General features: G+C 38.5%; 1 protein-coding gene and 1 pseudogene across 2 annotated transcripts in view; both read left to right on the top strand.

The window, feature by feature from the left end:
• Ddx46 (DEAD-box helicase 46) overlaps window positions 1-22,628 on the top strand; it is a 78,808-nt gene extending 56,180 nt beyond the window's left edge. For both annotated transcript variants that reach the window (XM_023716521.1, XM_023716520.1), the window contains exons 17-23: window positions 2,398-2,535; window positions 2,792-2,941; window positions 5,667-5,843; window positions 7,449-7,667; window positions 8,284-8,428; window positions 19,760-19,833; window positions 21,599-22,628. In XM_023716521.1, the coding sequence (XP_023572289.1) occupies window positions 2,398-2,535; window positions 2,792-2,941; window positions 5,667-5,843; window positions 7,449-7,667; window positions 8,284-8,428; window positions 19,760-19,833; window positions 21,599-21,646 (951 nt within the window). In that variant the 3' untranslated portion in view covers window positions 21,647-22,628. The remainder of the gene's footprint in view (window positions 1-2,397; window positions 2,536-2,791; window positions 2,942-5,666; window positions 5,844-7,448; window positions 7,668-8,283; window positions 8,429-19,759; window positions 19,834-21,598) is intronic.
• On the top strand, window positions 11,384-17,704 carry LOC105742340 (annotated as a pseudogene).
• Window positions 22,629-22,761: the final 133 nt, after the last annotated feature.

Genomic DNA, 22,761 nt, shown 5'->3' with positions numbered 1-22,761 from the left:
TACAGGGTCTCATAACATAGATCAGACCCATATTGATCCTCCTGTTTTCAGCCTCCCAAGAGTTGGGATTACGGTTGTGTGCCACCATGCCCAGTTTAATCAGAGCTTGCTTTTATTTATTTATTTATTTTTAGGAAGGGTCTACAGGTGTTCAGGGTCTCACTACTAGATTGGACTTGTAGTGATCCGCGTGTTTATAGCCTCCCAAGAGCTGGGATTACAGGTGCACACCACCATGCCAAGTCTCAATTGCTGTCTCAGTGCGCCCCGGGGGCAGGGCCAGCATGGCAGGCCTAGGGATCGAACCCCAGCCCCTGTGCCTGCTTGTAGGTGCTTTAATCTGCTGAGCTATTTGACTGGCCCCAGAGTTTATATTTATGTTTATTGCATGCTGGACACTCTAGGTTTCTTACATATAGCATCTCATCCCATCTTCAAAGCTTCATTTTGAAGTAGATATTAGTTCATTTTATACATGCAAAAAATTGAACATGTGGAAGTTAAGTTACTTGCCCAGTATTATATAGCTCATAATTAGTAATGGGATTTATTCTCTTAACTCATGTATACTGAGGAGCTGGGAACTTACTCTATAAAAGGTCATATACTAAAAGTTGTAACTTTGGATCCTAGCAATTTCTGTCACATACTGTTTTTCTTTTCCCTATGTGTGTGTTTATAACAATATATATTAATTTTTTTTTTTTTTTTTTTTTTTTTTTTTTTTTTTGCGGAACCAGGGATTGAACTCAGGCCCTTGAGCTTACCAGGCAAGCACTTATTCCACTGAGCTGTCTCCCTGGCCCTGTTTATAACAATATAAAAACATTCTTAGATCATGGGTAGCACAACAGTAGACCATGGATCAAATGTATTACTGTGTAGATACTCTTGAAATAAAATCTTAAACCATGTCTTTAAAATTTGTGACAATCTGCTGTTTGTGAGACAGAATGTTTTGTGAATGATAATATGAGTATTGTTTGCTTTTATTTCCATATTTTTCCTTTTGCCTATACATAAACCTGCTAGGGGCCTATGAAACCTTAGGCCTTCAGGGCCAACCAAATAGCTCAGCGGACTAAAGCATCTGCTTAGGCAGATGCAGGAACCATAGTTCCATCCCTGGCATGCCATGCCGGCCCTGCCCCCAGGGCAAGTTGAGATGGAGACTGAGACTGGGCGTGATGGCACGGGCCTGTAATCCCAGCACTTGGGAGACTGAAAACAGGAGGACTGCTACGAGTCCAGTCTGTGGAGTGAGACTCTGTAGACCCTATACTAAATACACTTTAAAAAAAAAAAAAAGAAAAGAAAAGGGGTTGGGGAGATGGCTCAGTGGAATAAGTGCTTCCCTGGAAAGTGCAAGGCCTGAGTTCAATCCCTGGTTCTGCCAAAAAAAAAAAAAAAAGAAAGAAAAAAAAAGCCTTGGGTCTTAAAGAATTTCAGTCCTGATTCCGCCAAAAAAAGAAAGAAAGAAAGAAAGAAAGAAAGAAAGAAAGAAAGAAAGAAAGAAAGAAAACAGAATCTCAGGAAGGTGAGGTAGCTGATCTCATAGTTATAAAAATAAATATTTAAAAAGAACTCATTTGTGTATATAAACAAGTACATGTACCTATAAACACAATTTTTGTTTTTACAGTCAAGTGCCCTAACTCAAGCTACACTTGAGCTGTTGGTTTTGTTTTGTTAAAGAAAAATGAGCAAAACTACATCCTTGGAAGTTGATACAGATTAAAGTGGTTAGAATAGTGTGTGATATGTGTGGGTTTGTTATTTTTCTTCTTTGTAGTATTGTTGATTGAACCCAGTGTCTTTGCAATGAACTACATCCTGAGACCTTTTTAATATTTTGAGACAGGATGTCACTGAGTTGCCCACAGTGGGCTTGAACTTGCCACCCTTCTGACTTAGCCTCCCAGAGTACTGATATTATAGACATGTACCGCCAAGCCATATGTGTTATTTAGTTTTGTAATGCTGGGGATTTAACCCAGCACATGGCTAGACTGGTGCTGTACTGCAGAGCTATATTCCAAGCCCTCTTATTTTTAAATATTAAACTTAATATTGCACTTTGACCTATTGAAAAAATGGGATAAAGACTGAGGCAGGAGAATCCTGCAAGTTTGAGGCCAACCTGGGCCACAAAGTGAGTTCAAGGCCAGCCTAAATTGCGTGGTGAAACCTCATCTTAAAAAGATCCTCCATGAATGAATTATGATAGGTAGATAGATAGACAGACAGACAGACAGATAGAACTCTTTAAATTTTTTTTAATAATGGTGTCAGCACTAGAGGACTTAAGTAAGGTTTATATTTTATCCTATTTGTAATGTGAGTAAAATTCATCTTTTAGCCTCTAAAACATTTTTTTTTTTTTTCATTATTCATTAGGGTTATGCCTACACTTTTATCACAGAGGATCAAGCTCGCTATGCTGGTGACATAATTAAAGCTCTTGAACTATCAGGGACTGCAGTGCCTCCTGATTTAGAGAAACTTTGGAGCGATTTCAAAGATCAACAGAAAGCTGTAAGCTTTTAAATTCCTGTTTCTTTTATGTAAATTACTAATGTGACTGTTTGATTCTTAGACATCTTAGTAAGACTTCTTATTTATTTCTTTAGAGGGGGAGAAAGTAAAAACAAAATTGTCTCTTTTGCTTGAAGTTAGTGTTTTATAAGCTCCTATTTGTTTTTTACTGGGTAAATATATTGGGATATGCCACCTTGAAAAGTAACTAAGAAATTCTTACTATGAAATTAACTTTTTAATTTTTCCTTAAAAGGAAGGAAAGATAATTAAAAAGAGTAGTGGGTTCTCTGGTAAGGGATTCAAGTTTGATGAAACAGAACAAGCTTTGGCTAATGAGAGGAAGAAGTTACAAAAGGCAGCCCTTGGTCTGCAAGATTCAGATGACGAGGATGCTGCAGTTGATGTGAGTATTCTAACTGATGGCCAGTTGAACTGATTATGCCTTTTACACTTGAGGTCTTTCCTTAGGCTTGTTCAGATAGCTAATCTTGGAAACCTTGATGTGTTTTTTTCTAAGTTTATGTGTATGCATACATATATTCACATTTTTATAGTCTTGTAAAAAATGGGATTATATTGTTTTATAACTTCTTTATAATAGGAGTATTAAAAAATCTTTCCATTTTACTAAATTTTTATTTTTTATTTTTGTATTTTTAGGGAAGGGTCTACGGGGTGTTCGGGGTCTCACTACTAGAACGGACTTGTAGTGATCTGCCTGTTTACAGCCTCCCAAGAGCTGGGATTACAGGCGCGCACCACCCTTCCCAGTCTCATTTACCATCTCAGCATATCCTGGGGGTGAGGCCAGCACGGCAGGCTTGGGGATCAAATCTGGGGTCTCTGCGCCTGCTTGCAGGTGGCGCTTTAATCCGATGAGCTACTTGGCTGGCCCTTAAATTTTTATTTTTAACAGCTACATAATATTTATCTTTCTTTTTTGTCTTTGAGACAGGGTTTTTCTATGCAGTTCAGGCTGCCCTTGAGCTCACTAGGCTGATCATGAACTCCAAATGATCCTCCTGCCTCAGCCTCCCAAGTGCTGGGATTGTAGGCATGCGCCACCGTGTTTGGCTTTTTTTTCTTTTTGCATATCAAATCAAACTTAAGACCTTGTGTGTATTTCACAGTTGAATGAATCAGTCTTATATTGGAATGTATTGCTTGTTTTCATGTAGTCATTTGAAATATAATATGTTCTACATTGCATATTTACTTTGCATGTGCATTATGTTACATCTTGAGAGTTGGTTTGTAAATGAAGTTGCTAGGCCAAAGGTGTATTTTATTTGGTCTTCAACATTGTCAGGTTTTCCTCCAGCAAGGGAGTGTCAATCTGGGCCCATCACAATAGTATGAGAGACTGTCTGCCTTTGTACTGCACTGATAATATTTTTGCATTTGTTTTCCTGTGGTGCTCAGGATAAAACCTAGGACCTTGTACATGTAATACTGGTTTATAACTTTGTAAATTTGATAATTATGAAATAAATACTCCCTTTTTTGTTGTTGTTGTTGTTTGTTTTGTTTCAGATACAGGGTCTTATTGTACAGTTCAGACTGGCCTTCAACAGTGCTGGGATTAAAGAGAGCTACCTGGCAAACATTAATAATACTTGACATTTATTGACTGCTACTAAGTGCCACATCCTGTGCCAGGTGCTTTATAGGGATATTTCACTTCCTCACAGTGATTATACAAGATAGGTACTCATAGTATTCCCATTTTGTAATTGAGACTGAGGCTTAGAAATAAATAATAATCTTTTGAGATTTGCTTAACTGTTACTGTTAAAACCCTTTTCCTGAGCAAGTTGAAGTTTTCAAAAACTGCTAGGTGTGGTGATGCACACCTGTAATCCCAGCACTTAAAAAGCTGTGGCAGGAGGATTGTCATGAGTTTGAAGCTAGCCTGACCTACATAGTGAGTTCAAGGCCAGTCTAGACTATATGGTGAGAACCTGTCTCAATGAAAACTAAAGCATCAAAATCAACAACAAATAAGAACACACCAGCCTAGCTCTCAGCAGCAGCAAAAAACAGAAGTCCAAAAACAAATCCATACATGAGAATAAAAACAACTAGTTGATAAATCAAACCTCTTAATAGGTAACAAATTTCAAAAAAGTGGAAATCATTTCTTTCAGTAAAAGGGTTTCCTAAATTAGCCTGATTAATTTTAACCCCAAACAAGGTTTTCCTGACCACAAGATAAGCATTTTAACCTGAACGTATAAGGGAGTTTATATCTCTTTAGTAAGCAGTGTCAGTAACTGTGGACAAGAGACACACAGGCTGAGGTTTGTTTTTTGTTTTTTGGGTTTTTTTTTTAATTTTAGGGAAGGGTCTGCAGGGAGTTCAGGGTCTCACCACTAGAGTGGACTCATAGTGATGCCCAGTTCCGCCCTGTTTCAGTCGCCCTCTCATTGTGCCCTGGGGAAGGGGCTGGCACAGCAGGCCGGGGATCAAATCCTTGGCCCCTGCACCTGCTTGCAGGTGCTTTAATCCGCTGAGCTATTTGGCCAGCCCTGGCTGAGTTTTCTTAGTATGTGATTATGGCACTAAGACCTAATGGCTTTTGGAAGGGTGAGGCCTTGTTCCTTTCTTAATTCAAAAGGATAAAGCAATGGGCCTTCATTTTTGATTATTGCTATTTTTTCCCATTACATTTTAGGAGTTGGAATGAGAGCTCTGCCTTTGGAACATGTCATACCATTCCTCCTGAGAATTACTGTTTTTAGGTGTCCCTTTGCCTGGAATTATAGCCCTTCTTCCAGACATTGATTGCTGTATAATTTGGCCTCAATGTCTGAGCCCTGGAGCAACTCAGATGCATCATATGGGTTATTCCATCAGACTGGAATATATGTATCTGAGTTGTCTGATTGGTAATAGCATTATAGCTCAGTTTTGTATTTTCTTTTCAGCATAGATAGTGGATTTTCCAGATGAAATATATTGCATTAACAACTGATGATGTGTTTTGCTGTTAATCTGTGTTGAATTACATAAATATAAATTGATCCAGCCTTTTGGTGGAAACATTTTTACTTGTTTCTATAAATATAACAAAGTTTGTATTTCTAATCTAGCTTTTGCTAATCCTTCTTGTTTTTTCCGGGGTGAAGATTGATGAACAAATTGAAAGCATGTTTAATTCAAAGAAGAGAGTAAAAGATATGGCTGCTCCTGGAACATCTAGTGTTCCTGCCCCAACTGCAGGAAATGCTGAAAAATTAGAAATTGCTAAGCGATTGGCTCTCAGGATTAATGCTCAAAAGAATTTGGGCATCGAGTCTCAGGTATTAAGTACTTTTTCCATGTCTCAGTCAGTAGTTTTGATTTAGATACTTCTTAGGATTTTTGTCAAGTATAAGTAAATAATTTTTCCCTGAAATTGAGTTTGTAAGAATTTAACTTTAAAATTTTTTTTAACAAGTAGTTTATTCTCTTAAATCCAGTACATTCACAGGCTTAACATTCTCAATATCAGAATCTTTGATAATTGCAATTGGGTGATTTTCATTAATGTGGTTAACTGAAGGCTTTATGCTTATTCTGCAGCGATCCCTTAAGACAATTCCAATTACATTTTAGGAGCTGGAATGGGAGCTCTGCCTGTGGTACATGTCACACCATTCCTCCTGAGACATGTTAGGCATAGATAATTTTTATAGACTAGTTAAGCATCCCTGATCTGAAAATTCAAAATGCTCCAGAATTCAAAACTTTTTAACCATTGACATAATGCTCAAAAAGTGTTGTGTTTTGTAAAATTTGGTGTTTTGAATTAGGAATACCCAACTGATAAACCCTAAGCAAATACTCTAAAATTCATAACTGTGAAACACTTCTGATTACGATAAACATTTTGGAAAAGAGATACTCAGCCAATTCTGTATTCCCATTTCCTACTGAAATCTGAAGAACAATTTTTTTTTCTTCCTTAATCTGTACTCATTGGGTGGGTTGGTAGGTATACAGATAGTTTCCAAAATGTACGAACATGCACTTATAGGACTACTATGCTTAAATGGTGGAGAAATGTTTTCTAGTTATTTTTTGTTACCTTTTTCTTGGAAGCTTTTTTGTTAACTTTTATTTTTTTTTTAATTTTATTTATTTATGTGTGTGTGTGTGTGTGTGTGTGTGTGGCCTGCTCAGCCCACCAGGGGGCAGCGCTGGCTGGCATGTGGTGCTGGGGGATTGAACCGTGGTCCCTGTGCTTTGCAAAGCTTGTTCTAAGTAGGTGCTTTAGACCACTGAGCCATCTCACCAGCCCCTTTTGTTAACTTTTAGCTAAGTAAATTTTCATAACATTCTGAAAGAATGGCTTTTTAATTTCAACAGTATTTTGAAGACTTAGAGTAAGTCTTTTGCTATAGCTTGTTGAATGTTGGGTTGGGCCATGCAGAAGGAGATGTCCAGTGTTGTTGGTACAAAGGTTCCAGGGGAAACTCCTGCAAGTCATAAGATATGTAAATGATTTTAGAAATACTGATGTCTGACTTTAAGACTTAGCTAACTTTCAAGGACATATTTGTATTCCATTAGAAATTTTATTTATTTAAATTAAATTAATTTATTTATTTTGGTGCTGGGAATCAAACTTAGAGCCTCATACTTGCCAGACAGGTGCTGAACCACTGAGCTAAATCCCCAGCCACTACAAAATTAATAGAGAATTAATTGAATGTTTGTTATTTTTCCCAGAAGTAAGGGAGATACATTAAACTGTTAGCATATAAATATATACTGTTGAATTGCACATATAGGTGGACTGCAGTAGAAAGATGCTACTTATTTATTTACATAGAATGAGTTACTTTTCATAGAACAATTTGGGTAAGGTCCCTGGTCCTGTCTCTGTCCTCATTGGAGATTTGACTGTACGTCTTCTTCAACTGCAGGATGTGATGCAACAGGCCACCAATGCAATTCTCCGAGGTGGCACCATTCTGGCTCCCACAGTGTCTGCAAAAACCATTGCAGAGCAGCTAGCTGAAAAGATCAATGCCAAGCTCAATTATGTGCCTTTAGAAAAACAAGAAGAAGAGAGGCAGGATGGTGGACAAAATGAATCTTTTAAGAGATACGAGGAAGAATTAGAGATTAATGACTTCCCACAGGCAAGTAACAGATTTAATTATTTTTATATTATAAAGTAGGAACTCTTGTTTTTAAGAAGAAAAATTACCTCTTTATTATTTTTAAAAATTAATTTATTTGTTTTTGAGACAGGGTTTCACCATACAGTTCAGGCTGGTTTTTGAGCTTACTTTATATTTCTAGACCAGGCTGAACTTAAACTTGCCTCAACCTCCTGAGTGCTGTATAGGTATGAGCAATCATACCTGGTCCCTTCTTAATTTTTTCCTTTTTTGTTTTTCATGTTTTACTTAAGACAGGGTCTCATTTTCAAGCTGGCCTTGCACTCACAGCAATCCTCCTACCTCAGCCTACTAAGTGCTGGGATTACAGGCATGTACTACCATGCCTGGCTAAAAATCCTTCTTTAAAACATGAATATTTTAAGATTAATATTCACTACTTCATTTTTATCTACATAGGGAAGATAGGAATAGAAATTAATTTGTTATGAATATGTTCTACGTACATTCGGATCTAAATGAAATTATAGGTATTGTGATTTTAATATTCATCATGTTAACCTTTTTGTCAGCATGCTAGATTTTTTAAAAGTCATTGTTATAAAATAATTTTTTTCTCCCACCTTTGTATTAGACTGCTAGGTGGAAAGTCACTTCTAAGGAAGCTCTTCAGAGAATCAGTGAATATTCCGAAGCTGCTATTACAATCAGAGGAACTTACTTCCCTCCTGGCAAAGAACCCAAGGAAGGAGAGCGGAAAATTTACTTGGCAATTGAAAGTATGTACTTTTGGTTCTATTTGAAGCTTGCGTTGAATCAAAATTGTTAGTAGTTGTAATAGACCTAGGGAAGATATGCAGTCAATAAAGACTGAAAATAAGGGATACCTAACAGAAAAAAATAGTTTTATATATCTATATATCTGAAGTTTTGATGTAGAAGCTGTTCATTAAACATACAAAGATATAAGCCAGGTGTGGTGGCACATGCCTATAATTCCAGCACTTGAGAGACAGAGGCAGGAGGATGCTTGTGAGTTTGAGACCAGCCTGGGCTACAAAGTGAACTTAAGGCCAGTCTGAACTGCATAGTGAGAACCTGTCTCAAAAAAAGACAATAAATAAATTGTGTATAAAAGAGCACACATTTTAAGGACTGACCTGTTTCCAAGAGGTGATCAAAATATGCAGTGAATGTTTAAATATAAAAATTTATTACAGTAAAAGTCACATTGCCTGCCATGTGGGCCCCGCCCCCGGGGTGCACTGAGATGGGAATTGAGAGTGGGCGAGGCGGTGCATAGTGCATACTTCCCCTCACATAATGCACAATTATGGTCACCTAAAAGTAATCATACTTGGTTTGCAGCCATTTTTCATTCATGAGTGAATTCATGTGGTTGGTAATTTCCATCTTGATTTCTTTCTGATGAGTTGCTCGAATGCATTATAGGACAAGTTGCCCCACTTTTTTTTGGAGACAGGATCTAGCAATGTAGTTCAGGCTGGCCTGAAACTTACTATGTAGTCTAAGCTGGCCTGAAACCCAGCTTATCATCCTTGCCACTTTTCTGACCATGTTCTAGGCATCTTTTGTGAATGTCTTTATAGGGTGTGATAAGAAATACGGTGAATGCTGCTGCTAAGTGCCATCCAACAGAAAAGAAGGTCTGTGAACAGTATGGTGTGTTCTTACCCACTGGATCTGGCACTATGCCACTCCTGCCTCTTCCCCAAGGTCCAAGTAACCATAAAAGATAGATGTTTTGAATCACTTCAAGACATCAAGGCAGCCACTATAGTAAAAGGATTCTCATGAAAGAGAACTTACAGAACGGCTTCAGGGGCCAGAGAGATAGCTCAGTGGTCTAAGCGCCTGCCTGGCATGCTCAAGGACCCAGGTTTGACGCCTGGTACTGCATGGTGCATGCCTGTAATCCTAGCTCTAGGCAGGCTAAAAAATAGGAGGATCACTATGAGTCTGAGCTGTGTAGTGAGACCCTGTACCAAATACATAGAACTGCTTCAGGAAGTAATGGGAATGATTGGCTAAGTGTGTTTGAAGTAAGGGAAAATATTGTAAAGACGACACATGGCAATGTGTCTTCTACTGTAACAACTTTTTAAAAAATTTAATCATTGACTGTTCATTGTTTGATCACACCTTATATGAAATTATGTGGTGTTCTAGCCAAAGCTTAGATAGATAGTAGATCAACTAGATTAGTCCACTTAATCCATAAGCAAACTTTGACCCTCAAACTACGCTCAGTGAAGTTCATTCATACATTTAACAGAATACGAAATGCACAATTATGGTCACCTAAAAGTAATCATACTTGGTTTGCAGCCATTTTTCATTCATGAGTGAATTCATGTGGTTGGTAATTTCCATCTTGATTTCTTTCTGATGAGTTGCTCGAATGCATTATAGGACAAGTTGCCCCACTTTTTTTTGGAGACAGGATCTAGCAATGTAGTTCAGGCTGGCCTGAAACTTACTATGTAGTCTAAGCTGGCCTGAAACCCAGAGATCCTGTATCTTCCCAAGTGCTAGGACTGTAGGCATGTGACACCATGCCCAACCTTGTACTTTTTTCTTTTTAAAAAATTTTAGATGCAGGGCCAGGGAGTTAGCTCAGTAGAATAAGCACTTGCCTGGCAAGTGCAAGGGCCTGAGTTCAATCCCCAGTTTTGCAAAAAAAGAAAAAAAAAAAAAATTTAGATGCTTTTTTTGTTGTTGTTGAAAAGTAGACTTTTGAATATTCTTGTTAATTGGAAAGCAGATTCTTCTCCCTATTTTTTATTGCTGCTCTTTATCATAGTTTAGTGACTTTTTGGAGTGAACTTTTGTAGTGATTGACAGATGTTTTCTTAAAATGCCTGGGGGGAGGGACATGCCTCAGTCTTTGTAGGTAGGATCTTTGTGTGTATTGGGGCAAGCCTTTCAGCTCTCACCCTGTTTATAACTGCTTCATTTTTTACTTTCTGCTTACACTGAGTCTGAAAGTTAGCTAGAAATGAGAGTTTAGGGCTTTATCTGATGTTTTCTGAGCATTGCCCAGCTCTGGGGCACATAGCTTTTAGATTTCCACAAATTGTGGGGGCTTGATTTTATTTATTTTTGGTACCAGGAATTGAACCTTGTGCTTGTGTGGGAACTTTATAAAGTCCTTATTCCCCAAAGCATTTTATTCCCCAGCCTGTCCTCTCAGTCTTTTTTGAATTACCTTCCAGCTGTTTCTGTGGTCCCAGTAGGTAATGGCTGATACATTTGCATTTTGACTAATGCCTCCAGTCCTGCACAGTAACCTTAGCCCTCCCAGAATTCCAAATTAGGTAAAGTAAAATCCATTAAACTGGTCTTTCAGGGAACCACCAGGCAATTCAAAACAAATGGCTACATTTCTTTGAAAATAATGTTCTTCGGGGTTGTGGGTTGGCATAGGACATGGGTAAGGGTTGGAGAGCAGGGATTAGGGTAAATTAAAACACTAAAAAGCCCTCTTACTGAGATTTAGCTTTTTTGTTGTTGCTTTTTAAGTATTTGTCTGCTTGCTACAAAATTTTGTATTAGTTTCTAGAATTCAGATAAAGTTGATTTTCACAGATTTGAAGTTCTTTGCTTTGCCATTCTCAACATCATTTTTACTGTTAGACTTTTTGAATTAATAATGAGCTGTGAGTGAAATTCAGATGTAGCCTTTTTATTTATTTTGAAACTGTACCATTGCTATGAGGTAAGTAACTATTCTTTTTTTGAAAGTCACATATTCTCTTTAAAATCTTCTGAGGATTAAGTATAAGCTCTCATATATGCTAATTGTAGACAAGTGCTCTACCACTGAGCTACATCCCTAGCCCAGCTGTGTATATCCTTTTAAATGGTATGCAAGGGACGTGAGTCCATCCAGATTTGGCAAGCTGCATTTTTTAATTCATATTTATAACAATATAAACTGACATCTATTTCAAGTCAAGTTTGTTTGTTTGTTTTTTGAGGGGTCTTGCTATGTAGTTCAGGCTTAACCTAGATGCATTATGTACCTGGGCTGGCCTCAAATTCAGGGGAATGCTCCTGCCTTGCCCTCCCCAGTGCTGGGACTACAGGCATGCACCACTGTACCTGGCTTCATGTTTTACAGTGACATCCTTTTGTATATTCCTGAAAAAAATTTGACCTGATGGTGACTTAGAATGTGGGTTTATTCCCTCCCCTTCCTTCCCTCTATCTCCTTCCCTCTCGCCTGCTCTCTTGCTCCCTCTTCTTCTCCTCCCCCTCTTCCCAGGGTTTTTTTTTGTTTTTTTTTTTTTGCTTTTTTTTTTTGTATGGGGTCCCACTGTGCAGTTCAGACTCATGGTAATCCTCCTATCTCAACCTCCCCAGTGCTGGCATTACAGCCATGTGCTACCATGCCTGGTTTTGGTAGCTGGTGCAGCATTTGTTTTCTGGGGAATCAAACTCAGGGACTTTGTACTTGCCAGGCAGGTACTTATGCCACCAAGCTATCTCCCTATCCCTCCCTAGGATTTTGTTGTGCAGTTCAGGCAGTCTTTGAATTCACTGTGTAGTCCAGGCTGGTCTCAAACTTGCAGTGGTCCTCCTGCTTTAGCTTCCCAGGGCTTGGGATTATAGGAGTGCAGCAACACACCCAGCAGTAGGTTTTTTTGTTTTTGTTTTTTTGTTTTTTTTTATCCTTTTGGTGATTGTAGGCCTCAAACCCAGGGTCTCAGGCATATTAGGCAAGCACTGTACCACTGACTTGTATTCCAGCCAGCAAGTGTTGTAAGGAATGTGATGCTGCTTCTTAAGCAGTAAATCAAATGAGGTTTCTAGCATCTGGATTTTCAAGTAGAGAACATTAAGTTAATGTTTTTCTGGATTTAGACCTGCAAGCATCTTGGCTCCTTTGTTCATTGGGCTATAAAAGATGTAGATGCACCGATCCGTAAAGGAGTCCAGTGATAAAACTGGTTTACACGGAGGCAGGCTTTTGTTCTCTGCTTAACTGCATAAATATCATTTAAGCAAAATCTGTGTTTTAAGTGCCTGCTTTATTAGTAAAGAGATAAATCAAAGACATGATTAGTCACTTTGAAAAAGGCTCTTCTATGATTCATTTATTAAAGGTAGTTATATTTTAGTATAATTAATATATCACAGTTCAGGGTACATATGACTTCAGAATACATCTGTAGCATTAAGTAACAAAGTAAGATACCTACTGTACACAGTCCACAGCTTCTGCTTCTTTGTCCTTCACCTGGTAGGAGTCTGCTCTTTTGAGAAGGGTCTTAACTGGATTTGGGGCTGGCCTTGAACTCACTGTGTGGCCCAGGCTGGCCTCAAATTGTAGTAATTCTCCTGCCTCAACATCCCTACTAGTGAGATCATAGGTATATGCCACCACACTCAGCTAAATAAGTTTCTTTTCCCAGTGAAAAGGTGACTTTGTCAAAAACAAATTTTCTCACCTTTTTTTTTTTTTTTTTTTTGTGGCGGAACTAGAGATTGAACTCAGGCCTTTATGCTTGCCAGGCAAACACTTATTCTACTGAGCCATCTCCCCAGCCCTCAAAAACAAAAAAAGGTATTGTAGGGATATAATGATGCTGAATAAGAACTGAAGATTTAGATTAAAATCATCTAAAATAAAGACCCTAGAATTTTTCTCCTTTTTTTTTTTTTTTTTTTTTTTTGGGTGGAATTGGGGATTGAACTCAGGCCCTTGCACTTCTCAGGGAAGCGCTTATTCCACTGAGCCATCTCCCCGGCCCCAGAATTTTTCAAAGGTACATTTTTTTTTTTTGATTATTTTTTTCTATAATTTTATTGAGAAACAAATAGCAATGAGACAGTTTCAAATCAAATTGGTAGGACAGTTTCAATAATTAACATATTGCATACTCTCTTCCTAGTGGTTATTTGCTGTACAAGATGCAGACATGATATCCTGTTTACAAACACTATTAGAACAAATCCCTCTATTCACTAAGAGAATGTAACTATATATTTATCCTAACCATTTTGACTACACAGATACAAAATGGACATTCATCTGTATCCCCTTTTTTTGGTAAGTTCCATCATTTGAATATTATAAGTGTGTTAACTCAGCAAAATATTCTAAAACAGTCCAGTAGCCCATAATAGTATTGGGTCTTCTGCTTCACTGGCAGTGTCAAAAATTGTTGACCTGAGTCCCCTACAGCTCAACATAACAGCATGGCTTTACTTCTTATATTTCGTTTTTATACTTTTGTGCTGGATGGTTAAGACCAAGATAAAGCAAGACCTATGCAACAAGAGTTGTAGCTTTTGGGTCTGATAAGGTCAGTGAAATCCCCTCAGGATTTATCCTGAGATCCTGTACCTCAGATTGTAGATCCAAAGGTACATTTTTTAAAACGCCAACCAAACGAAGGTAAACACTTAAGAATAAAAACTGACGTTACTAGTGTGGAAAGAACCTGGTGTCTGTTTTCAGTTTGGTGATTGGAGGGATGATCTCCCAAGCCCCCCAACCACCTCCTGGCTGTACCTCAGCAGCTCTTGGCTTTCCACTAGGTATATTTATTTATTTAATTAATTTATTAATTAATTTATTATTTTTTGGCAGAACCAGGGATTGAATTCAGACCCTCGTGCTTGCCGGGGAAGCACTTATTCTACTGAGCCATCTCCCCAGCCCCACCCACTAGGTATAGGGAAGGACAATAGGAGGGACTTACATGCCTAAGTGAGCCTGTGTAGTTTATATAGTCTGTTCTGTGACTTTCTCTGTTCGCTAGTGGAGAATCCCTTAAAAGCAGCCAGAGTTATTTTAGGATCAATGCAAGGAAATGCCCCTTTTCATAGCAGCCTGTAAACCTGTGTGACCCATTAACTAAGGAATTTATATAAGTCAGTCCCAATGGTCAAGCTTTTAACTACTATAGGAAAATTATTCTTTCACTTGGATCTAGATGAGAATGAGTTTTTAAAAAAGCACAGAGGAACAGGGGTATAGCTCAGTGGCATGGCATCTGCCTGACAAGCATCAGGTCTTGATTTCAATTCCAAGTACCAAAAAAGCACAGGAAAAAAAAAATGACAAAAACTTTGCCCAAGAATATCAACTATAGGGGCTGGTGAGATAGCTCAGTGGTCTAAGCGCCTGCCTGGCAAGGGCAGGGGACCTGGGTACAATCCCCAGTACCACATGTTATGCTGGCCACTGAAATTGTCTGTGTTGGCATGTGCCTGTAATCCCATTGCTGGGGAGGTTGAGACAGGAAGATCACCGCAAGTCTGAGCTACATAATGAGACCCTGTACCAAATAAATAAAAGATTAATATATATATATACTAGAACAGCTGGGTGTCATGGCTCACACCTGTAATTCCAGCAATTAGATGGCTGAGGCAGGAAAATCACTGTAAACTAGAGGTCAGCCTGGGATACATAGTGAGCTTGGGAACAGCCTAAACTATGTAATAAGGCCCTGTCTCAAAAGTGTCTCAAAAAAAAAATCAAGGGCGGGCCAGATAGCTCAGCGGACTAAAGTGCCTGCTTAGACAGAGTGCAGTGGCCAGGGTTTGATCCCCGGCCTGCCATGCCGGCTCCACCTCCCGGGCACGCTGAGCCTAGTGATTGAGTCTGAGCGTGGTGGCATGCAGCTGTTATCCCAGTTCTTGGGAAGCTGAAAACAGGAAAATCACTATGAGTCCGATCTACGTAGTGAGACCCTGTAGACTCTTTACTAAATACATTAAAAAAAAAAAAAAAAAAAAATCAGCAAGCTTCATGTCCACTCTTGCCTAGGCTTATGTCTAGATGTCCCTGCAAAGCCTCATGTAGTCATAGCTGGAGCTTTCACAGAGGTGGCTGGATCTAGAGTGTGAGATGTTAAAATTAATTCATGGCGCAGTGCTAAAATGGAAGACACTAGGATTAAGAGTGAGAGTGCTCTCTGCCCTAAGCAGCCTGGATAGGGTATAAAAAATAAAGAGAGCTATGTTTGACCCTTGTTTTTCTACCTTCTGCCCACTGTAAACTGTCCATCTGCCATACCACCCTGCTTTGGGGCAGCCGATTATAGGCTGAAAGTTCTACAAACTGAGCCAAATAAACCTTTCCTCCTTTAACTCTGAATATTAGGTATTTGTCTCTGCAATGAAGAAAATAAGGCACCAAGTAACATATTTTCCTCCCAAATTTGACTTTGGTTGTTATTTTTGGTCCAGCTTGTCACTTGCTTCTGCTCTGCAGTCACCTATATCTGCACTCTTCCCTTGCAGTACTCACCTTCCCCGCATGCCTTTCCTGGTTCGTGGTGGTGGGAAAAGATAGCTAAGAAATATTACGTGACTTCACTGTTGTACCTGTGACCTTTTCCTTCCTCTTGTTAAACTGCATCTCTCTAGAGTCAGAAGGAGTAGTCCTTACTAGTAAGGAGTTTTTTTTTTTTTTTTTTTAATTCTTAAGCTGGGTGTGGTGGTGCCTACCTACCATCCCAGCACATGGGAGGCTGAGGCAGGAGGATTGTTGCAAGTTCAACACCACCCTGGGCTACAAAGGTGAGCTCAAGGCCAGCCTGAACTACATAGGGAGACCCTGTCTCAATAAGATAAAGGAAAGGAAGGAAGGAAAGAAAAGAAAAGGAAATAAAGAAAAGAAAAGAAAATGAGGGCTGGTGAGATGGCTCAGTGGTCTAAAGCACCTACTTAGAACAAGCTTAGCAAATGCAGGGACCGCAGTTCAATCCCCTAGCACCACATGCCAGCCAGCCCCACCCCCTGGTGGGCTGAGCTGGACACACACACACACACACACACACACACACACACACAAATAAAATTAAAAAAAGAAAAGAAAATGAATGTTCATTCCCTCATTTTAAAAAAATAGGATGAGGGCCAGCCAAATAGCTCAGCAGATTAAAGCGCCTGCTTAGGCAGACACGGGCCAGGGTTCGATCCCTGGGCCTGCCGCGCCAGCTCTGCCCCTGGGGCTCGCTGAGACAGCAATTGAGACTGGATGTGGTGGCACCTGCCTGTAATCCCAGCACTTGGGAGGCTATAAACAGGAAAATCACTATGAGTCTGATCTACACAGTGAGACCCTGTACACCCTGTACATCCTGTCCTAAATACAAAAAAAAATAGGATGATGAAAAGTAGCTCTCTACATTGCAGCTCAACTCTTCGTGTATGCTTTGCTATTTTGGTATCCCTGGTTTTGATCGGCCCTTTCTCTTATGAGTGTGCGCTGGACTTTCTGCCTGCTTCATATCCCACTCCCCTACCCTTGGTGGCTCTGAGTCTCCATCTCTTCTAAACTGCTGTTTCATATTAATACTGGACACATTTACTTTTCCACCTGAATGTCCCCTGAGCATACCTGTAGTAATCTCAGAATTAAATTTCATTCACTCTCATTACTAAAAGCACATGTGTTTCCTCTTGGATTCGTATCTCTATTGTTTCTAATATCCTTCACTTGCTAGTCAACTCTTACCATCTAAATTTGTTCCTTCTCACTATTCAGATGCAGTCAGAAACATTTTGTACCATCTCAACAATGTGCTTTCAAGTTAGTATAAACATAACACTGTAAAAGCATTTACTGTTCCTGGGATAGAAGGGAAAACAGAAGTGATACTGTACTTAAAAGTTGTTTGGGGGAGACGAGCATAACCCAGAGGTTGCAACTACCACCATGAGCCTCCTCAACAAGCTCAAGAGTGACCCCAGAGGAGCTGCAGAAGTGGGAGGAGAAGGAGAAATTTAACACAGGTTCATTCTCTGTGCTGACCCAGTCAGTCAAGAACAATGCCTTGGTGCTCATCAACTGCTGCAACAATAAGAAACTCCTAGGTCGGGTGAAGGCCTTTGACAGGCACTTCAGCATAGTGCTGGAGAACGTGAAGGAGATGTGGACTGAGGTCCCCAAGAGCAGTAAGGGCAAGAAGAAGTCCAAGCCAGTCAACAAGGACTGCTACATCTCCAAGATGTTCCTGCGCGGGGACTCAGTCATTGTGGTGCTGCAAAACCTGCTCATCTGTGGCAAGTAGGGGCTGCCTCCCTGCTGGCAGGACCCGCTCCAGCCCCTTGAAGACCTGTCCTTCATCACCGTACTGATAATAAAGTGCTATGTGGTTGTTTTTTTTTTTTTTTTTTTTTCCAAAAAAAGTTGTTTGCTGGACATGGTGGTACATGCCTATAATCCTGGCATTCTGGAGTCTGAAGCAGGAGAATTGCCATAAGGTCAAGGCCAGTGTGCACTATGTAGCATAGACCCTGCCTCAAAAAAAAAAAAAGCTCTAGGTCTGGGGATGTGGCTCCCTAGCAGATCACTTGCCTAGTATATGAAAAGTCTTCAGTTCAGTATTTAACACTGAGAAAAAAAACAGAAAAGAGAAAGGTCTGCTGAACCTTCCTACTCATCCTGTTCGTAATAGCTTGGCAAGTTTGTTTTTCTATTCATCTAAAAGATTATAAAGAAAATAAGTTGTAAATCTCTTGCAGTTTAGGGTACTTTCTATTTCAGTGACTAAAACTGAATAAATGTCTCCAGCCTACTACTGCATCCGGTCTTACTGTGTTACACATTCTTTTTTCCAGCCACAGTAATTAGGCGTACTTAATTCTGTACCATTATAAGTTGGGCATAGTGGTGCATATCTATAATGCCAGCAGTTGGGAGACTGAGGAAGGGAGATTGCTGTGAGTTTGAGGCCAGCCTGAACTAGTGAGAGAGACCCTGTCTGCAAAAGGAAAGAAATTCTGTACCATTCTGCCTATGCTGTATTTTGCAAAATATTCTGTCATCTGAACTCCTGTAACTTGGATAGTCTTCCATTTAGTACCCATAAAATTTAATTCAAATGGTGTCTTCCTTGAGTATTTACAGATTTCAAAGAACATAATAAATGAGTGTTGGGATCACAAACTTATACCACCAGGCCCAGCAGAACTCTTTTTTTTTTTTTTCATTTTTTTCCCCAAAGTTTTATTGATAAACAGCAATGAGACAGTTTCAAATCAAATCGGAAGTACAGTTTCAACAAATAACACACTGCATATATTCTTCTTAGTGGTTAATTGCTGTACAAGATGCAGACTTGAGATCCTATTTACAAACACCATTAGAAAAAATCATTCTATTCATTAAGAGAATGCAACTATATATCTATCCTAACCATTTTGAATACACAGATACAAAATGGACATTCATCTATATACTCTATTTTTTCTAAGTTCCGTTATTGAATATTATAGGTGTGTAAACTCAGCAAAATATTCTAAAAGAGTCTAGTAGACCATAATAGCATTGGGTCTTCTGTTTAACTGGCAATGTCAGAAATTATTGACCTGAGTCCCCCACAGCTCAACATAACAGCATGGCTTTACTTCCTATATTTCGTCTTCATACTTTTCTACTGGATGGATAAGACCAAGGTCCAGCAGAACTCTTAACACTAGGTAATGTGACCTCTAGTGGTTATATTTTGAAACTCTGAAAGTAGTCAGAATCCTGGCATGGTGACACACACTTCTTAATCCTAGAACTTGGGAGACTCAGGCAGGAGATCACTGAGAATTTGAAGCCAGCCTGAAGTAAATAATAAAACCCTGTCTCCAAAACAGAACAGAACAAAACAAACAAAAATCAGAATAATGAGTAGCCATTATATAAGGTGGGTGATCTATCAAGCATTGAACAGCTGTCTTGGAAGACAGTACAGTGTTCTTTTTTTTTTTCCCATAATTTTATTGGTAAATAGCAATGAGACAGTTTCAAATCAAATTGGTAGGACAGTTTCAATAGTTCACACATTGCATACATTCTTCCTAGTGGTTAATTGCTGTACAAGATGCGGACATGATAGCCTATTTACAAACACCATTAGAACAAATCGCTCTATTCATTCAGAGAATGTATCTATCCTAACCACTTTGAATACACAGATACAAAATGGACATTCGTCTGTAGGCCCTTTTTTTTGTTAAGTTAATGTTCTTAAAAATCACCTACAATACTATATTTTTCTCTTGGGTCTCTATGACATGGTAAACATCTAGTGTAATTCTAGTAATACGAATATATTTTCTACTCAAATCACCAGGTGCCAATGAATTGGCTGTGCAGAAAGCAAAGGCAGAAATCACGAGGCTCATAAAAGAAGAATTGATTCGACTGGTAAGTAAAAGCCTAAAAGAGTTGTTTTAATAAGTATGTTATTTACTGATAACATAAATACATACAAGTATACAAATCATGAACATAAAGCTTAATGAATTTTCACAGTAAGTATATCAGTGCAATCGCTACTCAAATCAAGAAATAGAAAACATTGCTAGAATCTAGAAATCTTTCCCATGAGCCTCCTTGTCACTGTCTCCTTCTAGAATACAACCATTTTATGACTTTTTAAATCATAGATACAGATAAGCCATATGTGTTGGTGTATGCCTGTAATCTCAGTACTTGGGAAGCTGAGGCAGGAAGATCTTAAGTTCAAGGCTAACCTGAGCTATTATTTTGGCTTTTTGGAGTTTTATGGTCTTTGAGACAGGGTTTCATTATGCAGTTCAGGCAGGCCTTGAACTCACAATGATCCTCTTGCCTCAGCCTTCCAAGTACTGGGATTATAGGTGTGCGCCACCATGCTTGGTTGTTCTGGCTATTTTTGAACTTCGTGTAAGTGTAATCGTATTCTGTATTCTCTGTGTTATTTGAGGTAGGTCCATGCTATTGGAAGCAGCAACACTTTATTCATTTTTGTGACTCTATAGCATTTAGATGTGTGCATATACTATAGTTAATTTACATAATGGACTTTGCAGTTATTCTAGTTTTGTGGTGTCTATGAGTGACACTTCTTTTTCTTTGACACGTCTATAAATAGTCTTTCATGCCTTTTTGGTACATGTGAATATGCTTTTATTTTTGAACACGTGACTTGGAGTAGAATTGTTAGTTATACAATTAAGGTGTTTTAATAGGTGTTTTTGAGTGTTGGCAAATATTTTCCAAAGGAGTTATACTGATTTACACTTCTTCACACACAGCATATGAAAATTCCAGTTATTCCACATCTTTATTGACACATGGTATTGGTAGGGTTGGTTTTGTGTTTGTTTTTAAATTTAGGCAATGGCTTGATTAGGTTTTGGAAACAGCAGTCCTTTGTAGACTACCTTTCCCAAGGCCACAGACATATTCTTGTGTACTTTTTTTTTTTTTTGGTTATTTGGTTTTATTTTGTTTGTTTGTTTTTGGTGGAACCAGGGATTGAACTCAGGCCCTTGCGCTTGCCAGGGAAGCGCTTATTCCACTGAGCCATCTCCCTGACCCCTTTTTTGGTTATCTGAGACAGAGTCTCACTATTTAGTCCAGGCTGGCCTTGAACTCACTATGTATCCCAAGCTGGCCTCAAACTCTTTAGTGATCCTCCTGCCTCAGCCTACCTTGTGCTGAGATTACAGGCATGTGCCACAGGGCCCAGCTCTCCTTGTATCTGTAGTGCTAACTGAAACATGTAAACTTTGTGTATAACATGTACATTGAGTGAGGGTCCTCTGGGGGGAAAAATCATTGTTTCTATTTAAGAATGTGATTTTGAGAGTTTTTTCAAAATTTCACTTACAGAACATTATTTTGGGAGGATGACTAAAAAAAAAGGGGGGGCATATACAAAGTAGGAAAAAGCAGTCTTTAAATTAGGGTCATAAGCCTATTTCATCAAGCAGTGATGGAAAAAAAACAAATGCCTGTACCGTGATTGAAAACACAGAGGTAAGGTAACGTCAGTGAACGAAAGTAAGTGATTAGTTACTGGAAAGTTCCTTAAGCTTCCTTGTGCTAATGTTAATATCTTTATTTTGACTGATAATTTTATCAGTTTATAAAAGAATTGATTTTATGTTTTTTTTCTGACCATGTATCTTTTTTTTTATTATAGCAAAATTCATACCAGCCAACAAATAAAGGAAGATACAAAGTCTTATGAACATCTAAAAAACCTTTTTTTCACCTATGCTGGTTGTGATACAGTGGTAATTGTTGTCTGAAGTTTACAATGTATTGTAAATTAAGGTTTTTAAAATACCATTTTGCTGATTTTTTTTAAATACAAGAAGCCAGCCTTTGCTAAAGAAGTCTTCTCTCAGTAAGTAGCCCCGTTTGTTCGAACTATATTAAAGCAGGCCTGTTTTCAGAGTATAATACCTTTAATGTAAAACTTAAATATTGGTATTTTAAATATCAGGATAACATTCTAGAGGTTTAAAAATGGAAACATTTGGCTTCATATTGAGGTAATAAAGGATAGAACTCACTAAGGAACTACACATCTTATCCTGTTTCAGCAAAATTATCTCCCAAGAAAAAGTGAAATTCTATCATTTTGTGTCGCCCCCTCCCCAAGCTTAAATCTTACTGGACTCAGTACACTGTCTAAACTGGATTTAAAAATGTTATAATAGAAGCTTTACAAATTAGGTTCAGAATTTTTTTTAATCATTGTAAATTGGCAGTAGTTGGATTACTTTTGGTTTTTGTAAAATTAAAGATTTGTGGCATAAGAATTTTTTGCATTTCTTTACACTGCAAAGAGTTCTCGTATTAGTTTCCTCTTACAACCTCTGGCTCTATGCCTAGACATTCATTCTTTCTTAATCTTATTTAAAATAAAGTAGATATAGCCTATAAATATTAAATATGATTCCCTTTCCCCCTGAAAGTGTTGGTTTAGACATCTATACATATTGTATGTACAAACACCCTACTACCTTTAATCTGGTTTTCCTTCAGGATTATTGTAGGATGTGAATTTTTGTTCTTTCAAAATTTACATTTGGGAGGCTAAGGCACAAGGATTGCTACAAGTTTTGGCCAGCCTGGTCAATGTATATAATGAATTTAAGGTCAGCCTGAACTACACGATGAAATCCTACATCTTCCCAACTCCCCCCTTCAAAAAAAAAAAAAAAAAAAAAAAAAAAAAAAAACCAAAAAAAAAAAGAAGAAGAATTTTACTTTTTGACATTTAAGTTGATAGAGTCAGTTGTTTTTATTTTAGTCTAGTATTTTACTTGGCTCCTGGATATACCCTGCCACCCCCCC

This window comes from Octodon degus, unplaced genomic scaffold (assembly GCF_000260255.1).
Source record: "Octodon degus isolate 3935 unplaced genomic scaffold, OctDeg1.0 scaffold00048, whole genome shotgun sequence".
Classification (NCBI taxonomy): Eukaryota; Metazoa; Chordata; class Mammalia; order Rodentia; family Octodontidae; genus Octodon; species Octodon degus.
The sequence above is the reverse complement of the archived record's forward strand: the minus strand, read 5'-3'. Positions and strand labels throughout refer to the sequence as shown.